The 17,786-nt window shown below is 48.6% G+C and overlaps 2 protein-coding genes across 9 annotated transcripts in view; one reads left to right on the top strand and one right to left on the bottom strand.

The window, feature by feature from the left end:
* The window catches only part of ATP6V1C2 (ATPase H+ transporting V1 subunit C2), a 72,235-nt gene extending 57,472 nt beyond the window's left edge, over positions 1-14,763 (top strand). For 5 of the 8 annotated variants that reach the window (XM_058287873.2, XM_058287876.2, XM_058287875.2 and 2 more), the window contains 8 exons: positions 1,739-1,837; positions 2,455-2,523; positions 4,389-4,481; positions 4,596-4,689; positions 7,083-7,220; positions 8,097-8,194; positions 14,085-14,217; positions 14,499-14,763. In XM_058287873.2, the coding sequence (XP_058143856.1) occupies positions 1,739-1,837; positions 2,455-2,523; positions 4,389-4,481; positions 4,596-4,689; positions 7,083-7,220; positions 8,097-8,194; positions 14,085-14,217; positions 14,499-14,588 (814 nt within the window). In that variant the 3' untranslated portion in view covers positions 14,589-14,763. The remainder of the gene's footprint in view (positions 1-1,738; positions 1,838-2,454; positions 2,524-4,388; positions 4,482-4,595; positions 4,690-7,082; positions 7,221-8,096; positions 8,195-14,084; positions 14,218-14,498) is intronic. The other 3 variants (XM_058287879.2, XM_058287880.2, XM_058287878.2) reach the window with 1 other exon arrangement.
* Positions 13,382-17,786, bottom strand: part of PDIA6 (protein disulfide isomerase family A member 6) — a 32,470-nt gene continuing 28,065 nt past the window's right edge. Inside the window, exons 12-13 of the mRNA XM_004459328.5 lie at positions 16,334-16,430; positions 13,382-15,691 (exon numbers count right to left, since the gene is read on the bottom strand). Of these exons, the coding sequence (XP_004459385.1) occupies positions 15,623-15,691; positions 16,334-16,430 (166 nt within the window). The 3' untranslated portion in view covers positions 13,382-15,622. The remainder of the gene's footprint in view (positions 15,692-16,333; positions 16,431-17,786) is intronic.

The following is a 17,786-nucleotide window of genomic DNA, read 5'->3' as shown; positions in this document are numbered from 1 at the left end:
GGACCATTTACCTACTGGGCCATCTCTCATTTTACCATCAAACCATGAACTTCTTTAGAATTGGTTGGGACTTAGGCAAGCATCTTATCCAACCTCTTCATTCAAACTAGTCCAGAAGTTCATTCGATTATTCAGAGTGACACCAATTGATTTATTGAGCACATATACTGAGGAAAGGAGAGGGACTCCAAAGAGGCATGCAACAGTTTCTAGCTCCCTCTTCTATTTATTTTATTTCAATAAACATTTATTAAGCCGTTATGATGTCCTTCGGCTTTCTTCTAGGCCCTAATTATGCAAAGCAGAGGACAGTATAATTTCTGCTCTGGCAGAACCCACAATTATTCATTCAACAAATGTTTATTGAATGTCTGCTTTGTGCCAGGTCTTGGCTACAGAGATGAACCAGATCGCTGTGGTCTGATGGAGTAAGGATAATGTGTCAAGTTCTGTGACAGAAAGGCATCTGTACATGTGCCTGTGGTGAGGGATCCTAAGGATTTACCCATGGCTGTTCATGATGGCGTGGACAGGGAGAGGAGAAAAGAAATGCAGATTCCCTCTGGAGGCTGGAGAGTCTCTGCAGGGCAGTAGTTTACGATTGCCTTTAAAGCTTTGGCCAAGTGCCTGAGGACTGTTTACTGTGCTGATACCACAACGTGTTTACTAAAATCATGGCCTTGTGCTATGGTCTTGGCCCATTGGCCCATTCGTTAAAACTACAGCCTTAATCCATGTGCAAATAATACCACGACCTCAAGGCAGATCACATTTCCACCGGGTGTGTTTTGCTACTTCAGGTGCCTGTCCCCCTGGCCACTGGGCCTGAGGAGCCTGTAAAGTGACACGGAGCTCTATCTGAGCCCATCTCTGCTGATGATGGGCCAGGCAGCTTCATGAGCCAGCCGCAGCCTTTACTGGAGTAACTCAAGCTGCCTGTCCACTGCGGTCCGTTTCCAGCAGCCGGTGCCTTTGCACAGGGGCAGAGCAGGTCACTGAGGTGTTGGAGTCAACAGCCCTCAGGTGACGGGTGACAATGCCTGAGGCCCTGCCAGCCCCCTGTCTCTCCAAGGGAGGAGGCAGCGTCTCTGACCGCCCAGAGGTGGGAGCAGAGACAAGGGGAGCACCCTCAGCCAGGCACCAGGCAGGGACAGTCATTTTCGAGGGCGCCCAAGCCCCCTGGTTTAGTTTCCTTACTGCTAAATCCAGTGCCTTGGCATCGGGTGGGCTGAAACAATGGGAATTACTGGTTCATGGTTTTGAGGCTAGAAGTGCAAATCCAGGTGTCATCAAGGCCATGCTTTCTCCCAGAAGACTGACGTTCTGGGGCTGGCTGCTGGCAGTCCTTGGTCCTGGGCGCCTCTGTCACATGGCAGGGCAAACGGCTGCTTCTCCGCTCTCTTCCAGGTCCCATTGATTTCCAGCTTCTGGCTGCTTGCTCTCTGTCTCTCTCTCTGTGACCTTCCCTAAAAAGCCTTCAGCATTAGGATTAAAACCCAACTTGGGCCACACCTCATTTGAAGTAACCTCTTCAAAAAGTCCTATTTACAAGGACTCAGGTTAGGGGAATGGACCAGGTCTGCGGTCCACACCCTGTCAAGCCCTCCTCCAGCTGTCCCTCCCCAGGGAAGCTCGTTTCCATTTCCTACCCCCTACCCATGTGCCATGGGTGTGCCCACGCATACCCATGGGGCCTCCTGCCTCTCTGCTCATCCCTCTTTGTTTCCGTGGATTTCAGGGGAAACCTCTTCACTCGGACGCTAAGTGATATTGTGAGCAAAGAAGACTTTGTGTTGGGTTCTGAATATCTCATCACACTCCTGGTCATCGTTCCCAAGTAAGTGAGCCAGGACGGTGGGGAGTTTGGTATCTGGGCCTGTGGGGGTGATCACGGAAGGAAACTGGCCCTGCCTAGTGGAGAGCAAGATCAGCCAGCCCCTGCCACCTGGGGAGGACATCGTCACGGGGCAGGACGGAATCCCCCACGCGCCCTGGGCAGCCCTGCATGGCCCTTCGTACCCTGTGTTGGTGGTGCCCCTCGTAGCAGTAGGGGCAGTAGCCGTGATAATGATCGCAGGAGTCCCTCCAAGGTGCTGGTGTGCATTTCCTTCTCACAACCGTCTTGTGAGGTGTGCTCACATTCCCCTTATCCAGCGCTGGAGAGGTTAGGTATCCTGCCTAAGGTCCCATGGGGCCAGGATTGGGGAGCTCAGGAGTGATCAGGCCACCGAACAGGTGTCTTCACCTGAGCCCTTCCGTGGAGACTCCAGGGCCCCACTGCTATGCTGTGGATTCCCAGGGCCCTTAGCCTGGCCTCAGGTTGTTGGGGGCCCTCTGAGGCCCCAGCCCTGCTCACCTTCAGTTCTTTGGGTAAAGAGGTATGAAGCTTCCTAAATGCTCAGGACATCTGAGAGCCTTATGCAAAAATCATGGAGTGATTCTGGATTCTCCCAGGCCAAACTACGCACAGTGGCAGAAAACCTACGAATCCCTCTCGGACATGGTGGTGCCTCGATCGACTAAGTAAGTGAGACTCAAACTCGGCCCGGGGTCTCCTCAGGGAATCTGGGGTGGGGGCTCTAGGGACACCAAAGAATATGAGGCAAACAACCACCAAACCTCCCCTGAAGGAGTGCTCACTCAGCCTCCATTTCTTTGCCCACAAGTGCCCCTGTGCCTAGAATTCCTTTGCTGGCACACACCTGTCCACCTCCCAGCTCCCCCCATTTTCCTAAGTCTTGACGCCTCCTGGGAAGACTCTTCTGACTGGAGGCTGCCGAGGGCCTCCCTTCGTGCGCCACAGCTCTTGTTGTCATTGCAGTACTCACTGCTGTACATTCTCGGCCTGGTGTCTGGTTCTTATCTGCCTCCTGGGGGCCCAGTGGGGCTGCCCGGTGAGTGGCCATGGGGGGACGAGCAGGGGAGAAGGCAGTCTCAGTGTGTGACCTGCTGGGGTCAGAGCAGGAGCAGCCGGTGTGGGATAAAATGTGGTACATTTGCACAACACAATACCACATGGCTGGGAAAACGCATGGTTTAGAGTTGCATGGGTCAGCAGGGGTGACTAAGGTGGAGTGAAAGTAAGCGAGCTGCACAAGGCCATCGTTTTAAAGTCTGAAGTCCCCCAAAACACGACTGTATGTGGCCAGCTTATTCACACAGAATTATATAGAGTTATATAGAATGTGCCTTTCTGGGGCAAAGAGGGTGGCACTGCAGTTGGGGAGGGATTTCAGTTATGTGGATATCATTTGTATCTTAAGCTGGTGGCTGAAACGTGTGTGTTTGTCATTCTTTGTACATTTCTGTGCAGCTGAAATAGTTTGCAATTGAAAACATTTTTGTAGATGTGTCCCAGGGTGGTCGTGAGCCTTCACCTGCCTCAGGACTGCACACACACTGCCATTCCGTCCCTGAGGCCTCCCCGCAGGGCACCTGCTTGCAAGGCTTTCTCAGGGTCACTGCCTCACTGGAGATGGCAATCAGGAGGGTACAGGGAACAGGACAGTCAGAGCCTGAGGTTACAGGAGGGAGGCTGGAGAAGGGAGCCCAGGGCAGCCTTGGCTGCAGTGGGGGAAGGGGAGGGCTGGGAGGTGGCCTCGCTTTCAGGAAGTATTAGCTGCTCCCCAGATACTGCCTTTTGGTCGCCAAGCACTGGGGGGTCCTGGCCAGGAGATGCTGCCCGGCTTGGTGGATCAGGCTCTCAGGCTGGAGTTCCAAAGCTCTAATCCCCTCAATTGTCTAGGGGAGCCTGAGAGCCCTAATGAGGTAAAGAAGCAGGAAAGGTGGACCTGGCCAGGTGCCCATGAGACCCTGCCTGTGCCCAAGGCCAGCGGTCAAGATCTTTTGGCCAGCAGGACTCCAAGACACTTGACCATTGGCCCCAACGCCCCCCAGTGCTACATGGAACACACCTCCAGCCACCACAGTGGGCCTGCTTTGGGGGGGTCCTGGGAGGTGCTGTTTGACTGTTGTTACCTTGAAAGTGAAATAGAAGTGGCGGAGTAGCTTCTGCCACTGGACATCCACCTGGCTTCATTATTGATGCCCATGCCAGAGCCAGGGACACCCCATGCACTGGCAGGGTGACCGAGGCATGGGGGCAGTGTGCCTGGGAGATTCGTTTGGTGAGCTGGAGCTAAGACCCTGGTCCCTGCACTCCCAGTTTCAAGCCTCTTCTTCCCATGGAGACCCCTGAGGATGAGCCCCATGGGTGAGTGGGATGGGCAGGGAAGAATGACCTGGGTTCCCAAGCCCTCCACTGCCACCGGGCCACTTGGCTGACAGGGACGTGGAGGCTCATGTGGGGTGAGGGCCACAGGCCGCCAAGTCCTGCTCCAAGCCTGGCCTTGACAGGGGTCCAGTAAGCAAATTTTTCTCTTCCACAGACTGATTGCCGAGGACAATGAGGGCGGCCTCTTCACGGTGACTCTGTTTCGAAAAGTAATCGATGATTTCAAAACCAAAGCCAAAGAGAACAAGTGAGGGTTTGGCTTTGGCGGGTGTCTCTGGGCTGGGTCGTGTGTCCACTTGGGCAGGACCTCAGCTCCAACTGGAAGCATCTTAATGAAAACCTTGTATGTGCTTGTTTTAAGGTTCACCATCCGTGAATTTTCCTACGATGAAAAAGAAATTAAAAGGGAGAGGGAAGAGATGACCAGATTGCTTTCTGATAAGAGGCAACAGTATGTGAGTACCTTCTAGAGGTTGGTGAATTGTCGAGCAGCCCCCACCCCTGCCTTGCCCCCGGCTCTCAACTCCCATTGCCCCGGCAGGCTTGGGCTCCCCCCGCCCAGGCCCGTCTGTTCTCACGGGAACGCTAGGGGGAATGGGGGCATGCACAGCGACTGCGCGGTAGAGCACGGACCACCAGCCCCGCGCTGTCCCAGGTGCTTTCCACGGCGGTGCCCGTGCCCCCTGAGGACTGCCCTTGAAGAGAAGCCAGTGAGCTCCGTCTTGCACACGAGGAAATTGGGGCTCTGAGAGGTCAACTAGTGAGTCCAGGGCCCCCCGGGGAGAGGACCCTGCCTAACCCTCATCCAAGGTCAAGCAAGGCCAGCCGTGCCTTGGTTCGGGAGTGTCTGTACCTGAGAGCTGACAGAGGCCCCTGCCTTGGCGTGGGAGTCTCCGTGCTCAAGGACTCGTCCTTGGCGGGCTAGTTCCCGTCACCTGCACCCGTGTCAACGTCCCCTGTGTTCTTAAGGAAGCCCGGGCCCTCATCCAAGCGACTTCCCACAAGAGCCACTCAGAAATTTGCAATGTGTGAGGGCAGCTTAGCCCAGGAGGAATCAGTCTCTTGATTTTCAAGTCTGGACAGTGTAGCCTTGGGCAGGTCGCTCTACCACTCTGTAAAGTGGGGACATTCAAGACACTGCTCCACCAGCCACAGAGCTGGTGCAAGCCGGGGGTCTCTGAAGGAGCCCCACCACAGGGCAAGTTCTCGGCCCTTCTCTCCCATTCTCTCCAGAGGGTTCCTGGGAGGACCTTCTGGTTTAGTCTCTAGCTAGGAGAGGAATGGAAGAATGAATAAAATGTACTTCAAGTCCCTTGGGGGGAAGTTCGTATATAAACATAAAGCTGTAAGTAGGTGCTTGGGGGAAAGAACAGTGGCGAGCAGATGCAGGCCTGTGCTGCTTATGTGGATGAGTGTTTGCCTGGGGCCTTCCCTGAGATCTGCCCCCACAGCCTGGCGGATTCTGCACGTCCAACCCGACCTCTCAGTCAAAGTCCTTTCCCCAAGGGACTCCAGACAAGTAGCCGCCCTGTACGGAGCAAGCATCCACTGTGGAGCCCCCAGAGTGGGGTTCTCAGAGAGGAGAAGAAGACAACTGATAATATAAAATTTATATGGGAGCCTTTGGCCCTCCTTCTATCATAAGCACGTACACTCGAGCATTTGTGTACACATGTCTGTGCACGCCCGTTCCGGGGTCGCTCAGGCTCCAGCTGAGGTGCAGGGGAGGGTAGCCCCTACTGGAACAGAAAGGACTAAGTCGGAGGCCTGTGGCCTGCGTCCTGTCCTCAGCAGTGACCGCCGACTCCTCAGACCCAGTCAAATATAAGAAGTATTTTCACAAGAGCTGAAATCCAGGTTTTCTTCCTTAACCTCAGCGAACCTGAAACCCAATTACCTGTGAACTCTCTAGACATCCTCTTTAATCGAGCTTTTCGCCAGGTGCTTTAGTCTTGACCCCAGAGAACGCCACCTCGTGTCTGGATGGGGGGCCGGAGAGTGGCAGCCAGTCCCCCTGTATCCACTGCAGTGTTGGCACAGCCCTGCCAGCTCCCCTGAGCATCAGGGCTGTGCTCGAGCCACCCCTGCCTCGAGTCTTGGGTCTCCAGCTGGTTTTTTTCTCGCATGGAGTAGATTCCACACCTCCCTTGCCGACCTTGGGGAGCACAATGGGAAATGAGCTTAAAGAGTCACTAACTCGGAAACATTTAGTTCCTTGCAGGGCTCTCACTGCAGGGTCAGCCCCACCCTGGGCTTCTTGAGAGTTTCGTTCTTCTTTTAAGTCATTTCCCAAGTTGACCCTACCAGGCCTCTTAACCAGATGGGATGGGCTGGAGGTCTCGGATCTTCCATTTGCTTTGAGTACAGGGTGGACTTTGCCTTGTTCTTCGCCTGTTTGCCAAGACACCACGATAAAGGGTGAGATGTCCTGCCAGCATGCCTGATGAATTTTCTGCATGCTTAAGTGTAGCAGCAGGTGCTCAGGAGGCTTCTGGATCAAGCCCGGCGGGGCCGTTTCCACTAATCACCTCTTGGTACTCTCACTGTCAGCCAGTCAGGGGGTTCTGACGGAGGCCTGGTGGAAAGAGGGGATGTGGGAACTTAACCCAGAACTCTGCAAGTGATAGGCTCTATCTCTGGAGTTTGGAACCCAAAGACTAACCACCACCACCCACCCTGGCCTGATGCCGCTTATCAGATCTGCAGGCCAAGCCCCGGCCCCAGCCCTAGGGCTGGCAGGGGTCCCTGAGCTTTGCTTTCATGGGCTTTTCAAAGGGGTGACAGTGATTTCTATTTGTTTGTGATGCATGTTTGCTGAAAGATTAATAAGTCGTTTCTGTGCCTTTAGCAAACTTCCTGTGTTGCTCTTAAAAAGGGATCATCCACCTTCCCGGACCACATGGTTACGGGAACCCTGCTAGGTAACCCCGATAGGCCCGCTGCGGGGCACACCGACAGAGAAAGAGAGAGTGAGGGCGAGGGTGAGGTAAGCAACTCCCTGGGAGCCCTGGGCTTCCCTGGCTCGCATCTCCCCCAGCTCAGGCATCTGTGACTTCTGAGAAAACCAATCCTTGCATTTTCTGTCTTCTCATTTGGCTTTTGAGGTCTTCAATCAATGGAGCCCAGAATCACGATTTCTTCCTAATCTACAGGACCTCTTTGGAGCTGTCCCCCCTACTCTCCCAGCAACGAATGGTGCTTGTCGGCCAGGGCGCCTCTGCCCTGGCTGGAGGTGGCTGGAGCTGGTGGAGGAGCCGGGCCCCTGGCTGGGGGGTGGGGGTCGGGCAGCTCAGCTCTCCTCCCTTGGCTGCCTTGGCTGGACCCTCACCCCTGACCTTTGAGGGCAGTTGGGAGTGACAGGTGGGCCCTTGGAGCTCCTGCTAGAAGACTCCGAGCCCCACGGCTGGCCACACTAGCAGAGCTGTGGCCCTGGGGGTGGGGTGGGTGAGGAGCCCCTCGGAAGCAGGCAGCCGTAGGGCAGTGCTAGGACCCTGTGCCAGCTCTGCACCAGCCTCCGAGGGTTGGGCTCCTGACCTGGGTGGTGTCAGACGGAAGCCTGCTCGCTGCCTGCTCAGAGTGAGGTCAGGGGGCTGCCCAGCTCTCCCCCACTCCAGGTGGTGGTGGCACCCCGCATGTCATGGCTGGCCGGGCCACTGAGCTTCCCCAGCCTCCAGTGCCTTGGACAACGTGGTCCCCAGCCTGACCCAGGGCTGGTCTGACCACCGCCCTCCTCTCTGCTTCCGCTGGCCCTGGGCCCCTTCTCCATGCACGGCTGGCCTGTCCATGGGCCCGAGTGCTCTCTCGGCCTGGGCACCGGGCCGGGGCCGTGAGGAGGGGTCATGGGGATCTCCTGTCTCTGCAGGGTCCCCTGCTGCGCTGGCTTAAGGTGAACTTCAGCGAAGCCTTTATTGCCTGGATCCACATAAAGGCCTTGAGAGTGTTTGTGGAGTCCGTGCTCAGGTGCGTGGAGGAGACGCCCCCATGGGGCTGTCCTGAGGGTGGGGAGGCCCTGCCCGCCCAGGTAGGGGCCTGGCCCCAGGAGCTCCCGCCCGCCTTCCTTCCGCCCACCCCAGCCCCGCCCTGCGTGCCCCCTGCCTCTGCACTGGCGGAGCCCCCTCCTGGCTCTTGGCTGCAGGCTCAAGATTCCTCGACACTGGGACAGCCTCCCCTCCCTGTCACAGGAGCCAGGCCCACGGAGGGTCTTCTCTGTCCTCTCTTGACTGCCTCCGCCTGGCTCCTGCCCTGCCCCTCCCATGCAGTCTGCTGGGGGTTGCAGTGACTCCTGCACACACCAGGGCTGCGGCCATCCTCTGCCTTCGAAACGCCTCTGCATCATGAAAAAGAAAAGAAAACAAAACAAGAAACATACTTAGGCTTTTTTTTTTTTAACCAAACAAACTAGGTTCCCTGTAGATTTCTGGAAATTATGAAAAGAGTGACTATAAATCATCTGTAATTTAATTTAATTTTTATTGATTTATTTATTTTTCTCCTACTGGAAGCCTGACCCGTCTTGTCTCTGGCGCTTAGAGGTGCCTCCCAGCAGGGGCTCTGGCAACTGCAGCTTAACCATGGCGCCACGCACTACAGGGGCTCAAGGGCAGCCTGTTCATTTTTGCCTGCAATTTTTATTTTTTTGTTTTTTGAGGTACTGGAGCTGGGCTTGAACTGAGACCTCATATGTGGGAAGCCAGCACTCAACCACTGAACTACACTGACTCCCCCAAATTGGTTTTTCCATTTGTTTTTGTTTTTAGGAGGTATGGGGGATTCAACCCAGGACCTTATACATGGAAAGCAGACACTCAACCATTTGAGCCACATCCATTCCCAACCTGCACTTTTTGCTTTTAAATTAAAAAAAAAATTTTTATTGAAGTATATAATTCATACATGAATATAAACAGTAAGCGTATAAAATTGTGAATTTACAAAACAAACATGCATATCATCATGCAGGGTTCCTACACATCACCCCACCACCACCACCTTGCATTGCTGTGAAACATTTGTTACATAGTATCAAAGAGCATCCTTAAAATGTTACTACTAACTATGGCCCGTATCTTACATTTGGTATATTTTCCCCAACCCACCCTATTATTAACACCCTCAATTAATATGATATGTTTATCATTCATAAGAGAACTTCACCTGCAATTTTAACATTAAGAGAAAACAATATTCTGGTGTATACGCCTTCAGATTTTTTTTTTTTCTTATTTACAGACACATAATTTTTACTAAAATGGAAGCAAACAGGACATATTTTTGGATGCCTGCGTTTCTGTCTTAAACATTTCCCATGTCAGAAAATATTCTGGGATCTCTAGTATGGTGCACAGCTGACTGTCCCCTTCTAGAACTTTCCCTGTCCTTGGGCTGCTCTGCCCTGCTGCCTTCTGGTGCTCCTCCAGCCCCCCAGGCCCTCTGGATGGCTCTTCACTGGCCCCTTGCCCTGCCTGCCCAGAAGGCTGCCTCAAGATCCCCTCTCAGCCAGCCACCGGGCCTTGGCTTTGCTTTCCTGCCCGTGTCTCCTGGTCTGCATGTCCTGCCAGTTACCTGTGGTGGGCTTTGCCTGGACAGCTGGTTTACCTTCCCTCCCAACCCCTTCCTCTTGGGGTTTCTGCCAATGGCCCCCCATCCTTCCCATCACCAGGCTCCAAATCCGAGTCAGTTTAGATGTTCTCGTCTTCCCCCGCCCCCACGTGTACCCTATGATGAGCTTTGTCTATCCTGCCTTTGCTTTCCCTCTTCCATGTGTCTCCCTGCACAGCTTGCCTGGCTGTGGCCACAAGACCCTTTCACCTAATTCCCTGCCTCCAGTTCCTCCTCCATGTGGCTGCTAATGTGTGGTTTTGCCCAAAAAGAGATGGGATTGTAGTTCCTTACGTGGCCCCCCAACTCCCACCCCATCTCAAAGGACTGTGATGGCAAGGATGGCAGCGTTGGGTTGAGGGGTGTACCTTCTACAGAGCAAGTCAACCCTGCTTGCCTTGGAGATCAGCGGTACTCAGGGCCCAGTCCCGCATAGCCTGTCCATATCTTCAGATAGCTCATTTCTCAAGAGAGAAGTAGAACATCATTAAAATCTTGTTTAAACTCCATAAAACTAAACATTTCACCCTAAATAATTCTTTCCACAACTCTCAATGCACACTTTTTTACTTTTTCTTCTGAATACAGATGCAAAACATGAACTGTAAAAAATTCAAGTTCAGAAATTTATACTGTGCAAAGTAAAAGTTTCTTACCATCCCACTGCCCACCAACAAATTATGGTTAACGGTTAAGTGGATTCTGAAGACTCTTCTTATCCCCCAATGAGAACACACTTCAGATTGTGCAACTTGCTTTTCTCATTGCCTTTGTATTGCCCTCTCATTTCGCTGGGTGTAGAAAGACTCAAAAAAAAATTTTAAGATTTATTTATTCTCCATCCCCCCCTGTTGTCTGTTCTCTCTGTCCATTTGCTGTGTGTTCTTCTGTGTCTGCTTATATTCTCATTAGGTGGCTCCAGGAACCGATCCTGGGACCTTGCAGAATGGAAGAGAGGCAATCATTCTCTTGTGCCACCTCAGCTCCCTGTTGTGCTACTTCTCTTATTGTCTCTTCTCTATGTCTCTTTTTGTTGCATCGTCTTGCTCTTGCTGAGCCAGCTCTCCACCGTCAGCTGTTATTCGTATGCTGGGCAGCACTCCCATGTGGGCTGGCACTCCAGGTGGGCCAGCTTGCCTTCACAAGGAGGCCCTGGACATTGAACCCTGGACCTCCTATATGGTAGATGGGAGCCCAAGTGCTTGAGCCACATCCATTCCCCATGACTCAAGTCTTTTTAATGGCTTTTCCCTCTTCCATCACATGGAGATACCATAATCTGAGAAAATAGATGTTGAAATAATAAGTTCATTAGCACAAAAAGGCAGCTAAGAAGAATGTAACGGTCACCTGTTTCCCTGGCTTCCCATTGGTCTGGGTCTCATTTGGCACGGTTGCCCTCAAAGTCTCAAAGATGTCCTGTCTTCTCCCACCCCGTACCTTGGGAGCTTTAGAGAGAGTTACGTCTCACTCATCTCTCTACCTCTGTTCCCTGGTCCAGAGTCGGACGAAGAGTAGACTGAATAAAATCGACATGAAGTAGATGTAGACTCATTTGAGAAGGTGCTCATTCATCCTCAGGGATGAAGTGAATCAGGTGTTTAAATTATCCAAGGAGAAAATGGAAATAGGCCCTGGGTGAGTGGTTGAGCTATGGTGAGTTGGGTGTTTCATCCAGGCGAAGCCTAACAGGTAGCTAGATAATTGGGTCTGGATTTTGGAAGAGACCTTAGTGGAGCACAGATATTAGGGAATCATCAGTGGTAGGCAGCAAAATGAGATGCATGGGGGGATGTGCTAAAGGAGGGGTCCCAGAATTTAAGGAGTGAATGGAGGAGGAGCTGAAGCCCCTGAAGCAGTTGGAGGAGGCTGCCCAGGGAGCCTAGGGAGGAGGGAGTTGTAGTGCCAGAGAGCACAAGGTTAAGGTTTTAAGGGTCTTGTGTATTTGGTCATGAGGAGGTCATTGGTCACCTGTTGGAGCATTTTGTGTGGAGTGGTGGGAGAAGCTGGAGTGTCGTGGCTGATGAGCAAGTGATGTAGGACATTAGATCATCTCAAATTGGGCAGCAGAGGAAGAAAAATAGTGTGAGTGCCTAAGGAATTGATGTTCTGCTTTAAACAGATCAGAGCCTGTCAATGTTAATGAGAAGGGGCTGATAGTGGAGAAAGTTGAAACCCTGCAGCAGAGAGGGTAGGCTGGCCACGGGTGCTCTTAATGTGGAGGGTGCAGCAGGTTCAGGGCTTCTGTTGGGCGACTTTGACGAGCAACATGAAGCTGAGGACTGTTGAGGGAGTGGAATGGGGCCAGGGCTTGAGGAGGAGTGGGGAGAGCTGGCCAGCCATCTCCTGAAGGTTTTGTTCTGAGAAGACTGGAGAAGGCATTTTTTTTGGCTGATCCAGAGAGAGGTGAGCTGTACGGGTACCACCAAGAGGCCAGGCAAGGGCTGGCAGGATCCTGGAGAGGGTGGGGGTAGCCGTGAAGCCAAGAGGGGAGCGATCTCTATCAAGGGCTTCTTGGAAACTTGGTGAGGGGGAGCAAGTCATTCAGTCAATATTTAACATGTATTTATTGAGTGAACTGAAGGCATTTATTATTCACCTGGTAATGGGCATACAACAGTGAACAAACCAGATGCATGCCTCTGCCTTCAAGGGGCTCAGACTGGGAAAGGGAGGAAAACTTTAGAGATGGGGTGAGAAGGATAAACCATCTCCTGAGCAAGGTGGGAGGGACTACTGGTGGAATGACCAGGTTGGAGGATGACAAAGGAGGGGTGGCAAAGCCTGACAGCTGGAGCCTTTTTAGAGGAAGGTTTTTGTGTCTGGGCAGCAATATCACCTGGGAGCTAGAATGCCAGTCCTTTAGTATATGTGTTGCTTGGGCTAGTGTTTACAAGGGAATAGGCTCCTGAAGAGCATGGTGAGTTAGGTGAGGAAGTTCAGGAGGGAAGGCAAGACAAGGGAAACTGGTCATGCAGGGCATGGGCTCTGCCAGTGAGTGCTACAGCCTCTGCCCATTTTCTCCTGGTAATAGAGCTTTACCGACTAAAGATGGGAACAAAAGGAAAATGAGAGGTCATCACAACTAGCCATTCCTCTCACCTGGTATGTAGCCCTTGTGCTACTAAGTGTCATCCCTGTCAACACCTGCCAGGCTCCGGCAATTGCCTCTTGGAAATACAAGATTTAGATGGGGGACACACACTGGCACCCTGTAGACCTATTCACTTTCTTGTACTTGCTTGTTATTTTTAAAGACAGCATGACTGGGTAGGTCTTGGTGATTTTATTTTTAGTGATAATAAAAGCACTAGCATCTGGTGTTGCAAACGACTTCCATGTATTTGTTTACTAGACTTTTCTGCAGACATAGATCTCAGTACTTGAGTGACTACTTTGCACCACTGGCAGCCAGAAATGGCTGGGAACGTTTGGGTGTCACAGCCTGTTATGGATATTGACTGGGAAATAAAAACCCAGGAAATACTAACAGATCCTGTCACTAGGAATCATTTACATGGCAGGTCCCAGTGGAGAAAAAGAACAGAGTAACAGAAAAGACTTATTTACTTAAGGACTACTTACATAGATACATGGGTTCAGTAGTAGGAAGACAGAGGTGATCAGTATTAAACATCAGAGCATTTTTTTCAGATAGTGTTTTTAAAAAACCCAACAAGCAGAATGCATGTTAAATTTATAGTAAATATTGTACTCAGTATAAATATTTCAGTTGTTTTGGGATAACATCATAGGAATAGCTTGTTCTAACAAATGATTTTAAATGTACTCAGGCATGCAACTAAGTACATTTAAGATCCTTTATATCACCCAAAGATTTAGCAAAAGGAACCAACACAATCTGAACTACATTTTTTCTCCTGCCCTTTTAGTGGAGAAAAACAAGGCAGTTAAGAGGAGTTTTAGACTTCTTTTGAGCGAGACCATCCAGTCATCTTCATTCAACATGAGCATATCATATAGTGATCACTCTTGGCCAGGGTGAGGACCGTCTGCTCTATAGTCAGAAGCTATCACTATCAGAAGTTGGTTAGCAAGTTCTAGAGTTTTCATCCAGAGAGATCTAGTAGTCTTACCTCTGCCCCTAGATATTTTGCTCAACATATATTTTAATTATTTTGGTTAACATTTTTCATTCTTAATAGAATTTGCTCTTTATTTCTTGTCAGACTCCTTTTCTCCATATTTACAGTTGGAGTAACTTATCTGCACATTTTATCTATCTGAAAAGGTATGGACTACCTGTGAATTTTCAGGCAGTGCTCCTACAGCCTCATAAGAAGTCGTCCACCAAACGTTTAAGAGAGGTTCTAAACTCCGTTTTCAAACATTTGGATGAAGTAGCTGCTGCAAGTATTTTGGATGTAGGTATATAATCCAGAAATAGTCGTGTCTAGTTAGATCAATTCCTGCATATGGGAGGTTATTTAAAAATAAAAAAAGGTACTTGCCAGCTTGTTAAATCTGCATGCCACACGTTAAAGCTGAACAAGGAAGGGTGTGTATGTGTGGGGAGAATGGGGATATGCAGTTCCGAAAATACGTAGCAGAGTGCTTCCTCAAATATCCAACAGATCAAAGATCAAACAGGAAACCATAGTTGACGCACTTACAAAACTACCATGTCTTTTTTTTTCCCCCACAGGCATCTGTGGAGATTCCTGGATTACAACTTACTAACCAAGATTATTTTCCTTACGTCTACTTCCACATTGACCTTAGTCTTCTTGACTAGCAAGGTCAGCACACAAAGCTTTCATAGCCATGAAACGGATGCTTCTTTTCCCTTAGCCAGTGAAGAGTGAGGTAGAATCATGCCCTACATAACTCAGATTTTTCAGAAAATTGCTCACAAAAGTTAGGTAGAGTTGTATTTATTTTTTTAAGTTAACAATAAAGAAATGCTCTTAGTCCTTTGATTTGTCTCTTCACTTAAAAGTCTAACGTAATTCAGTGCTTATTCATTTTCCTGAAAGTTATAAACGTGGACTACCTATAAATTTGTAACCTGCTGCTGTATTTCACATCTTAATGGATAAGAGTTTAATAACAGAACATAAAAACCTAACTAGCCATATTCCATAATAATCAGTTTTGCTCCCAGAAGACCAAGTATTTGCCATGAAATGCAGATCTCAACTGACAACCCATTGTTTTTTCATACTTAAGATACTTGATTTCCATATTACATGTAATAGATTTGAAATTCTAGAACACAGGTAAAATCTGTACCTGATGACATCATTTGAATCGAAAAGGTCTCTTCTTTTTCCTTGAGAGAAGCTTATAGGTCAGAAAGACAAGAGGGACAGAGCTTCATATTAGCTTACTGGCTAAACATCCGTGTTAAGATGTAGACACTAAATTTCATACATTTACTGGCATTGTCCAAAATATTTTATTATTTAATGGAAAAAAGCCATTAATATTCAAATGAAGAAATCACATTAAAAACATTTAAGAAACAGCCTCAAAGAACAATCAAGCAGCAGTTAGATGGAAAAAAGTTTCAACAGAACATCAGTTTTCTTCAAAATATCTGACAGAATACAATCCAATTCACTGGCTACAACAATTCATAGAATTTTTCAATGTTTTCTTGAGATGCAAAAGTTCACTGTTGCAGTGTTTTCCAAATGACCAATCAAGTGCTACTTCTTGGCTAAAAAGGCCACTGGTACATCTGTCTGACTGTAAAGAATGTTCCTTCACTGCTGGAAAAATCCGCTCCCAAGAAAAGAAAACTGTTTGATGTCTATGCTGCATCTCTCACAATTCATCTTTTCCTAAGTCATCAAGCTCCACATCACTAAGATCAATCTCATCTTCCACGGGAAGCTGTAAAACAGAAAACCAGTATCAGGCACTGCAGGGTTCCTCAGAATTGGAGAGCCCCAGTGGGGCGCAGGGAGCCTCCAAGTTCACCGTGAGGTACTCTAGATTACAAAACCAATTTCTCCTCAAACCAGATCAAAGTTTTAACTTTGCCTATGATTATAGGGATGGGAAAACTGAGAATTCAGATGAAACATTAATTTTAACAAATTTTCTTATCACCTCATTACCTCTTAAAGTCATTTAACTTATCCTTTTGAGAGGACAGGGCAGAACTGTACAGGAAATAAATGCTAATTTCAAAGCTATAAATTTATATCGAAGGCAAAGTAAAGGTTCTAGGTTAAATTTTCACTTTTGGGCTAATAATTAGGAAAGCAACCTACCTAACTGAAATTTATCTTGGGTGTCTCTATCCAGAATATCTATTGCCATGCAGTACTTGGGAAGACCAGAGTGAAGGGTCACGAGAGAGAACATCCCCAAAGACCCATGAGGTTATGATAATATTCAGGTATGCCGCGACTTCAGGATTGATGGAAAGGAAGTGATTTTCAAGTAGCAAAAATGCACAGGGATTTGGACAGTTAAAAAACATTATTTTAAAAAAAGTCTTATACACAGAACCAAATCCTAGTGACTTACCTCACCATCCTTGCCGTCCCAAGGCTCTACTGTACTTATTTTAGGGAAAGCCGCACCTCCTACAGGTGCTGTAGATCCACGGCCAAAAGAGAGCTCCCTTAGAGGAAAAATTACCAAAACAAATGTGTTAGTTCACAATAATCAACAGGTGAATAAATAACTTTTAAAAATAGGTTTGCCTACTATAATTATGTAGGGGTGTTTCTCACATTTTATATCAATATAGTCCTGAAAAATACCTTATGAACAGTAATTATATTTTCAAACAGGAACAACAATATAATCAGGTATGATATTCCTGATTAAGGCCTTGGCATCAAATAAAGTCATAGCTATTACCAGTCATTTTAAAAAACTGCCTTAAAAAGTATCTTGCTAAAATACAAATTAAATACACTAAAACTATCAAAGTTGATGTAGAACATGGGTTAAACCAACATATTTGGTTAACAAAATTCTAAAAAGACCCAAAAGGGCTTTTTGAAAGATGACTGGTCTTTTAAAAACTAAAACTGAATTCCTTCCTTAGATTTCTGGTAGTAAGCAGAAGCATCTAAAAGAAGCCCTCACACATTAGCAGCTGCCGCAGGTATTACAAGAGGCCCTCCCACTGCTCTACAGATGATGGCGGCACTTCTCTCACACTCACTTTAAGGACGGAAGAGCATGCTAAGTCTTGACTTGGGCAGGCATTAACAAAACATTTCACTGGAAAGACAGAGGCAACTAGAGCATGAGCAAAGACTTTAAAAAGGAGCCTCCCTTGGTGAAGGGCATGTAGAATATTGTTAACAGAAAAAACAACAGGAATATTAAGTTTCAATGTGTTTGACAACAGCCATTTTGCACTGAGGGAAAAGGAACAATTTTATCCTTTCTTTTTGCTATGTTTCATTTTTTTACAGTGTCTACCAGTGGCTCTTAAATGGAGGTGATTTTGCTCCCCAGGGGGTATTTGATGATGTCTGGGATATTTTTGATGGTCACAACTGTGGTGGTGCTACTGGCACCTAGTGGACAGAGGCCAGGGACCCTGCTTAATATCCTAGCGTGCACAGGACAGTCCCCACAACAAAGAATTATCCGGCTCCAAATGTCAAGTGCCAAGGTCAGGAAACCCTGATGCAGATGTTATTCAATTACATTCAGAAACAAAGGGTTACAGATGTGCTCTAAAAACACACTTTGCCACAATTTACTGAACTATTAAAATTAGTATAGTAAAGGACAGGATCTTTTAACATAATGATGTATGGGCAAAAAGGTATTCAACAAGTATTTCAGACCTATGTTAAAACACATAGGGTCTCTTACAGCTCTGTCTAAAGTGGACTCCAGAATACCCCAACTTACTACGAGAGGCACAGGCAAATCCAAGCTCTCTGGGCTTATATATGGGAAACATTCACAAACCCATGAGAATACTAAACTGCTAGCTCTCTACTTGTGTCAG

The sequence above is a fragment of the Dasypus novemcinctus genome, chromosome 25 (assembly GCF_030445035.2).
Source record: "Dasypus novemcinctus isolate mDasNov1 chromosome 25, mDasNov1.1.hap2, whole genome shotgun sequence".
Taxonomy (NCBI): domain Eukaryota; kingdom Metazoa; phylum Chordata; class Mammalia; order Cingulata; family Dasypodidae; genus Dasypus; species Dasypus novemcinctus.
This window is presented reverse-complemented; position numbering and strand designations above follow the sequence as displayed.